The 8,689-nt window shown below is 37.8% G+C and overlaps 1 protein-coding gene across 1 annotated transcript; it reads left to right on the top strand.

Annotated features, from left to right (window-relative positions):
- The first annotated feature begins 1,244 nt into the window (after positions 1–1,244).
- Positions 1,245–7,051, top strand: TMEM33 (transmembrane protein 33). Its single transcript, XM_010134326.1, has 6 exons — positions 1,245–1,334; positions 1,767–1,954; positions 2,873–2,940; positions 3,739–3,872; positions 5,746–5,829; positions 6,831–7,051. The coding sequence occupies exons 1-6, from the start codon at positions 1,249–1,251 to the stop codon at positions 6,958–6,960; spliced, it is 690 nt and encodes a 229-aa protein (XP_010132628.1). The 5' UTR covers positions 1,245–1,248; the 3' UTR covers positions 6,961–7,051.
- The last annotated feature ends 1,638 nt before the right edge of the window (positions 7,052–8,689 follow it).

Below are 8,689 nucleotides of genomic sequence, written 5' to 3'. Positions count from 1 at the left end.
CAGGCCGCTGCGCCGGTCCGAGTCTTGGCTGGGGGCCGTGAGGGTCCTGGGCTGGCCCCGGCGCTTCTCCAGCAGAGCGGGCGCCCTTTGTGCTGCTGGGAGGGTCCTGCGGAAATGGCAGTAGGGCCGGCTGCTTACCTGGGTACGGGCAGGGGGAAGCGGTTCTTTCACTTTCGGGTGGAAAAGGTGCTGTTGCTGCGCCGCTGTTATTGAAAATGTCTCAGTCAAAACGAAGTACTGGCAGCAACTGTGCGCCTGGAGTTATATTGTTCAAATAAGCTGGCAGATAATGATACGAAGGTTAGTTTCTATAATTTTCGTAAAAAGAGTGAAGGAACGTAGAGACAAAAGACCAGTCTTCAAAGGTGGATCAAATTTGGGAAAAAAAAAAATTGAGCCCTTTCAGGTGAAAGGAAGCTGATGTTTTGGCTTTAGGCCCCTAATAACTAAAAGTATGCTGTGTTTCGTTAGAGCCTTTCTGGTACAGGGACTATATCAGGAGTGAAGAGATCTGCGCTTAAGAAGAGCTCAGCAACAGGGGATGTGCTGGATTACTGTTAAATGCTTTTTGCCTTTTTTTAATTTTTTTTTTTTGAGGCCAAGGATATCTAGGCCAAAGCAATGCCAGTTTCTTTATAATGTAGCTATACTAACTATACCTCCCCCCCTCCTTTTTTTTTTTTTTTTTCCTTTTTAATTTTTTTTTTTTGAGGCCAAGGATATCTAGGCCAAAGCAATGCCAGTTTCTTTATAATGTAGCTATACTAACTATACCCCCCCCCCTCCTTTTTTTTTTTTTTGTCCCCCCCTAAGAATTGTGGAGGTTTAGTCCCGGGTGAGTGCAATGTATTCTAAAAGAAAGCTTGAAGCAATAGATGCAAGTCAGTCAGGTCTAAAGACCTTGCGTGATAACATTTTTGAAGCTGGCTGTTTAGTGAGGTTTGTTTGTACAGAAAAACTGCCTCCACAGAAGATCTTACCACTGTATTTGGTTGTGGTGTTCAGAGGAGCTGTTTGGTTCTCAGGAAGCCTAGCTATTTTTGATCTGGTGTGTAACATCGTATGAGATGAGTACCGCAGAACAAAAGGATGCTCTTTGCTTCAAGCTATAATTTGCTTCTGTTCAAGGTTGGAGAAAGACTTGCAATTTAATATAGAAAGGAAGAATGTTCACTGTATGCAAATATTAAGATACTGACTTCCATGGGGGTTGGTTTGTCTTTTCTTCTTCTAATGTAGCAATTTCTGATGGCTAACAAGTTGGATACAGCAATGTGGATTTCCCGTTTGTTCACAGTTTATTGCTCAGCTTTATTTGTCCTGCCTCTTCTAGGGTATGTATTGTGATACTGTAAAATAACATTAAAAATGCACTAAGTAACTGCACTCCTTTTCATGGAGTTGTTTTCCGTGGAGGGGTAAATTTCTGTTATTCAGCTTTCATGGGTGCTTTTTTTATAAGAGCAGTTTACAGACTTTTAGATTGGTTTAAAGCACTTTTAGGTGTGTTTGGAAAATGCGTTGAGCAACTGTACAGTAGTGGCAAATGCATGTGTAGTTATGGAGTAATACAGCGAGTTGTTTTACCTTTGGCACCTGCAGTAAGTCAGTGTTATCAGATGTTGAGTTGTATTTTGGTAATAATGCTTAAATATTATAATGTAAATACTTCAGGTATTGTGCAATTGTGATGCAATTCTCAAGGGTGGAAGGCTTCTGAACAGGGGCTGGGTTCACATGGTAACATCTCCTCTGATGATTTGCAGGTTGCATGAAGCAGCAAGCTTTTATCAGCGTGCCTTGCTGGCAAATGCTCTTACTAGTGCCCTCCGACTACACCAAAGGCTACAGCACTTCCAGCTTAGCAGGGCATTTGTGGCCCAGGCTTTGCTGGAGGACAGCTGCCACTACCTGTTGTACTCTCTTATCTTTGTGAATTCCTACCCTGTTACAAGTATCCTTTACTTGCGTCATCTTGGTAAGGTTTTTGAGTATTTTTAAAACTTCATTCTTTTCGTCACCTGTGCTGTGATTTGAAAAACTAGTTTAAACTAGGTTTGCTATTCATAGAACATACTCTATGTAAAATAGGAGAGGCTTATGTTGATTGATCCATATTCAGGTTAATCACCTCTAACTAGTGCATTGCAGTCTCTGGCTAAGATTTTCTGTTCTTGAGACTTAAGTTTGCTGGATTTTGTGACCAGCTCCAAATGATACTTTGAGAAGTTGATAATCGTTATTTATTACCACTACAGGGGTTTTGTCCTCAGTGTAAGTAGAACATGTATCATATAGAGAGACATGTATTATTTTTCAGATAAGTTATTAAACAGATAAATACTCCCGTGGCTTGTCAAAGGTGACATATAAAAGCTGACTCTTCTTTGTGCCACTTTGTATGTACGCTTAATATTCTACTCTTAAAATGTCTCTGGCAGAGGAGTGTCTGTGTTCTTGCTCCTAAAATCTGATGGCTGGCAGCTGCATGTTCTTTGGTAAAGAAATGCATTTTGTAGCATCTCGTGAAAAAATATTATGACTACATGTATTTGGTAGATTATGTAGTAACCTCACATGTGTCTTTCATGAAGAAAGAATGCATTTTAATAGTGATGCACTGTCCTACTTTTGCATACCCACACACACACACGCTTTGAAGTTAATAAAAATGCATAGCAAAGAGGTGTGAGAAGCAAAGTGAAGAGCTATAAATACAGATCTTGGACATATAGATCTCTTAATCCAGTATAGGTCATTCCAACCAACCTCTTGCAAAGAGCCGTCAAGCTATGACTTGTATGTTAGCGTAACCTCATGGAGAAATTAAGCACTTGTGCAGCCTATGATTTTTCCTTATCGCTTGCTTCAGTGAGTATTTTCCCAGTTCTGCTGTTCTCTTTGCTTCATGCTGCCACATATACAAAGAAGGTTCTTGATGTGAGTATGATACGTTGTGTGATACGATTAATACTGTTGGTATTCTTGGGGTTTATAAGCAGGTTTGAGTTACAGCTATGCTTTCCTTTGGCTGTAGCAGAGGAGTTAGAGTGAAACTGTTGTATAGAATCTCAGCGCAGAATCTGAGAAGTTTGTTTTTTGGGTTGGCATCCACCCTTTCTGTTATGACTCTCTGTGTTGGAGAGGATGCTAATTATTTTTCTTCAAATGCTGCTCTTTGAAGGAAGCAAAAGCTGTGTAACAGTTAAGTTGAAACTTAAGGCCTGTCTTTTCAAGATAAACCGTATCCTGTGAAAGCTAATGTTCACAGAATCATCTGGTTGCAAGAGACCTTCAGGATCACAGAGTTCTAGTTTAGTAGTAAAATAACCAACTACAGGGTGAGGAAGCAAAATACTTGCCCGTTGGACCAGCTGCTCAGTGAACTGCCTTGTGCAGCTTAATATAACAGCCTTTGGTGTTCCTAACTGGGCTGTCTTGTTGCCATAGGCACTCCCTTGTAGTGGGCAGAATAAGGCTCATGGCCATCTCTGTGCAGTTGAACCTGAAATGGGTGGGTGAGAGAATTGTGGCACCTCATGGTTTTAATTGAACTCTCTGTAATTATGGAGTTATAAGCTGCTGGTAATTTTCTTTGGTGTAATCTCAATACCTTTAAAGGATCTAGTCTTAAAAGGCTGAAATGAGTTGTAAATGGTAATTGTTAGCATTCAATTTTTTTCTGCTAGAGAAGGTGGGTGTAACTTGTATGTTTTCTGGCAATCTTTTTCTTTAAAGGCACGAAGTTCAAACAGTCTGCCATTTCTGAGAAATCTTTTAGAGAAACTGAATGCTAATCAGCAGAATATTCTAAAATTCATTGCTTGCAATGAAATTTTCTTGATGCCAGCTACGGTTTTTATGCTCTTCAGGTAAGAATTACGATAAATATTTTCAGAATTAGTAACTTCCTACACAAAATTGCTTTTGGCATTTCAGTTCTGTGTGGGTCACAGATGTCCATTTGTATGGTTCTGGCTGACCAAGGCTTTAACTTAGAGTTAAGTGTATTAGATTTTTGAGACTTTTCAAGTTCTTGCATTGTGAAATTGAAGTATTCACTCTAATACAGCTGAGCACCAAAAAAACACTTTCCTTTCATAGCATGGATGACATTGTTGGATCAAATCAAAGTTTTTTTTTTAAGCCTGGAACTTGCATTCTCCTACTACTGTTCAGTAAGGTTAATTTTGTTTAGTGTAATAGAACATCAAGATCTTTAGCTTCACTGAAGGTGAACTCCAGAAATTTAAGTGGCATGAAATTCCATTGTGCTATAAGTGTGCAACCAGGAGTAGTTTATATCCTCTCCTGTGTTACTTCTGACCACTGACCCTTGTGGCTCTTTTTTTTATTTTTTAATTCTGTTTTGTTTTGCCTGCTGTGCAGCCTGTTAAATTCATTTTAGGGATCTTGAGCACATGCATGTCAGAATCATACTGAAGTCATATGGGCGTAACAACCTGCCAGTCACTGAAGTTTGGGTCATTGCCTTTTAATATTTGGAGGGGGAATAATGCCTTTTGTTCAAGTCATAGCACAGTGAGAGCATTTGTCATGAGTGGTCTCACAGGCAGCAGAAGGGAGGCTTTATGTTCTTGGAAGCTAACAGAATGCATTATTTGTCTTTATCTTTTGATATGTCAGCTGAACACTTCAGTGCTTCATTTAATGCTGCTTACCAACTGACAAACGCACTCTGTATCCAGTATCTGAAACTTTCAAGGGCTTTAAAAGTCTCTTCAGGAGAACTTTTTTTTTTTTTTACTCCCCTCTCTCCTGTCTATGGAGAATTTAGCGTATGAAGTATTGCTACTTGATACACCATCTTGTAGACACTGAATCTTATAAAAGATCATGAACTAAATTTTAAAATCATGTAATGGTTAAATGCAGCTATTTTAAGAATTTGTTTTTTAAATTGTTTTAGCATACTAAATTGCTTGTAAATACTATACAGATGCAAGATTCCTCTTCCCTCTTACAGCTCATTTTCCTTTTCACTTTATATTTTCTGTCTTTTGGGTAGACATTGCTCATACTTGAAGGAGCTCTGGTTACTGGAATTGTCAAACAGGGCTTTTTAATATTGTGTTATATAAAGAAGCCTCAGTCGTTAAACTCATGGTGTTTCTGTGTTTTTCTGTGTATGGTTTGTATGCTACCCTTTCACTGTTTTACAGTACTGTCATGTGAAACAGCAGCTTTGTAAAATATCAAAACCTAATTTCAGTGTAATTGAAATAACTGGATATCAGCTTAGCATTAACATCTCAAAACATCTCCAGAGTATTCTGAAACGTTTTGCAAAAGATACTAGAAATATGGTCCAGATATTCAAAGTGCTACGAGTAGAGCTCAAAAAGCTCGTTGTAGCTGGACTATCTGACAGCCAATTTCTGTGCTCGGCCAGCAAGCTTTTTTGAACAGGCGTCTGCCATCAATTCTGTGATTCTTTGCCTTCCACCAGAAATGGGGAATATACAAAAACTTCATAAATAGAGAAGTGCTGTTCTTGTATTGATATTATAACTGCTTCATTGAGCAGTTGTATTCTGTAATTTAAGTTTCTGCTTTTGTATGGTTATGTACTTTTCCTTCTCAAATCTAGATTATCTGAACCAATGTGACCCTAATCTAGCTTTTTTTTTTTTTGAGCCTGCGTAGTTTGCTTGCTTGTATTAGGAAAAGTCCTAATTTTTTTTTTTTGTCAATATTAAGCTCTACTTCTCTATTCTCTTTCAGTGGGCAAGGGAGTCTGCTCCAGCCGTTCATTTACTATAGATTCCTTACGTTACGCTACTCCTCTCGGCGAAATCCATACTGCCGGTAAGCATTAAATTGATTTCAGCAGTTAATGTTTAATTGCATAGTGTCTAGGCATTCAGAAATTTTTCATTTTGAAATAAATGCGTAACTCGTAATACTAAATCTGCAAATGGTAATTATAGAATGTGGATACACCTGGATGCTGAGAAAAAGAACAGCTTGTTCAAGGTTACGTTTATTTCATGTAACTGAACTTTTCTAAGTGTGTCACTATCCTTGAATGTGAGCTTTCAGAACATGCTCACATAATTAAAACTATGCTTTGGGAGAAGAAAGTTTTTTAATTTTTAATCATTTACCAGAAAGATATGCTTATTTTTAGATTCCAGGCCTATCTAGGCTAGGTCTGTACATGAACAGGCACTTAAGAACCTATGTAATGTTGACAGAAGAAAAATCTGTGGATGATCTTAAACATGTTTTTATTAGCTCCTTTAGTTAAAGTTGTAAGTCGTGTTAATTATAACTGAAATAAAGGCTTATTGATTTTGTTTGAAAGTTGGTCAAGCCAATGCTGTTGAGTTAAACTTTGAAACCATAAATATTTGTATGAGGATTTGCTCAGGTCAGTGCTTTGTTGGAACTTGTCATGTCTTGTCTTCTAATAGTTGATTCTAGAGTGCCAGACTCTTGCATTCTGGCAAGAGGCAGCACAAACACACAATAGTCTCCCAACTCCTTATGCTATTTCTGATAAAACGTTATTCTTTTTTATAGTGGTTTTTTTGTTGTTGTTGAAGGTGGAATTTTTCTCCCATCTATATCTGTGCTCAGCTGGAAGCTGCTGAACTAAAGTTAATTAAAGTGTTAATGTTTAAAGGACCAGAATTCTGAAGCTGTTGCAAGATACTGCAAAACTGAGTTGATCTAAAGAACTTGCTAACTAGAATATGTGGGGGCTGTTGAGAAAATAAGTGAACGAAAATGTTAGATTTAGATGAGACTTACTTCTGATAAATGCTGTAGGATTTTAAAACTCTCTTTTAAATCTGATTTTTCAGGACTCTCTTCACCGAGTTGAGGATTGTTGTTGAACACCTAATAATGAAGCCCTCATGCCCTGTTTTTGTAAGAAGACTATGCCTCAGCAGCATTTCCTTTATAAGCAGATTGGCACCGACTGTTGCGTAGCCACATTTCAGGCACTTGTTTTGTGAACATTATGAGCAGCTGGTACTTCTGCTGATGATTATAATAAATTCCTGGTTTTACACTGAGCTCACTTCAGGCTGTATAAAAATATGTATAAGCTTTTCTTGGAGATAATATGAAATTTAGCGTATCAAAAACAAGTCATGGAAACTTACTGTGCTGATTTGCTAATTGGTGACAAGATGTAGCTGCATCCTGTCCAAAACATGCCCAGCCATACAGAATTGGTTTCTTTGGTGTGGTTTTCTTTTTTTTTTTTTTTTTTACAGGAATTTAAGAAGCCTGTGCTCAGTAGGTTTATGTTAGTTGGAACTGTAGCTGCTGTAGGATGTCTCCAGTGGCCAGCAGTTGGTATGCATACCTATGCAGTGCACTTCGGACAGTATTCTTCTGCTTACTAAATGTATCTGTAGAACCGTTTTGTCTAAATGACTATAGTCAGTGTAATAATGTGGCCCACTTAGATTTTGATCCTTTTTGTTAAAGTCAATCAAGCTGACGTAGTTAACACCTTTTCTGAAGATGAGGCTATTTTTGTTAGTACTACTTAGAAAGAATTCTTCCAATTTTCTGCCTCGTGACATAATATTACATTGTGGAAAACTGTGCAGTTACCCTGTCACAAGAAGATGTTTTACCAAGCCAAACTGCTGACCTGTAGGCTTTTCAGACAAAGATGCAACGCTTAAACTTTTAACCATCTCTTGAGGGAACTAATCAATGTAAACGAAGTAACTTTTGCAGAATCCTTGCAGGTTTGTTCTTGTGTCTATACAAATGTGAGACCAGTAATTCAAGCATGTCAGCTTTCCAGAAAATTAATCTGTAACTAGCTCTATATAAATTGTTCTTCCAGTTTCTGAGACTCTCATTGGGGTGGGAAATTTGCATAAAGGATTGCACCTGTTTAGGCAGCTTCTGAAACAAATGGGTGTAGGATTTTTTGGCATAAATCCATCTGACTGATCTGAAGCCAGCGTCGTGACTACAGAAGTGAATATTAAATCGAGTGCGGATTGTGCATTCACTCAGCAGCTGAAAGTTATGTCTTGGAAAAAGAATATTACCTGGCTGAACGCAACTTCTTTCTAGAAATGCAAGGTAAAGTATTTGCTGATATTCTGTAATTAATGTTAGTATTCTAATTGCATAAAATTAAATGGGTTTCATTGGCCTTTTGTAAACTTCTATAGCACTGTACTTTACTTTTTCTTGGTCAGAGAATTCTCATCTGAAACGCTTCTGAAAACAGTCTTGAAGCAAAGTATTTTCCTGTAACTATTGAGCTACCTTGTTTGTGATGTAGATACCATTCAGACTTCCCAGTTGTATTAGTTTGTTAGATCAGAGCCATGTATTTATAAACCTAATTAATTTTTTGCTCAACCTCTTGGTACTGATGAACCAACTGGTAATTGAATATGATATTCTTTACTACTTGTCTTGCTCTCTGAACATGATTAGCTATTTATAGAACATGTGCACACTGCAGAAGCAACTGCATGCAGTAATGCTCTACAGCTGCTAAAGATTTACGAGATTCACTATATGTATATCCTGTAATTTGAGGATTTTATAAAAACTAAAATTTCTACTGCAATAAAAGGAATGTTAAATGTAATTTGCTAGGCTCTTCAAGCTTATTTTCTCTCTAGCAGCACATTAATGATGCTTGAACCTGGAAGTTGAGCAGAATGCTGTCCTGCGT

Source organism: Buceros rhinoceros, unplaced genomic scaffold (genome assembly GCF_000710305.1).
Source record: "Buceros rhinoceros silvestris isolate BGI_N320 unplaced genomic scaffold, ASM71030v1 scaffold28694, whole genome shotgun sequence".
NCBI classification, from domain to species: Eukaryota; Metazoa; Chordata; class Aves; order Bucerotiformes; family Bucerotidae; genus Buceros; species Buceros rhinoceros.
This window is presented reverse-complemented; position numbering and strand designations above follow the sequence as displayed.

What these genes read in the sequence shown, in the direction of transcription:
- TMEM33 (XM_010134326.1), top strand. Translation starts at nt 1,249, where the DNA reads ATGGCTAACAAGTTGGATACAGCAATGTGGATTTCCCGTTTGTTCACA. An exon ending in TTTGTCCTGCCTCTTCTAGG is followed by an intron (nt 1,335 to 1,766) that starts GTATGTATTGTG and finishes GATGATTTGCAG; the next exon opens with GTTGCATGAAGCAGCAAGCT. An exon ending in ATACAAAGAAGGTTCTTGAT is followed by an intron (nt 2,941 to 3,738) that starts GTGAGTATGATA and finishes TTTTCTTTAAAG; the next exon opens with GCACGAAGTTCAAACAGTCT.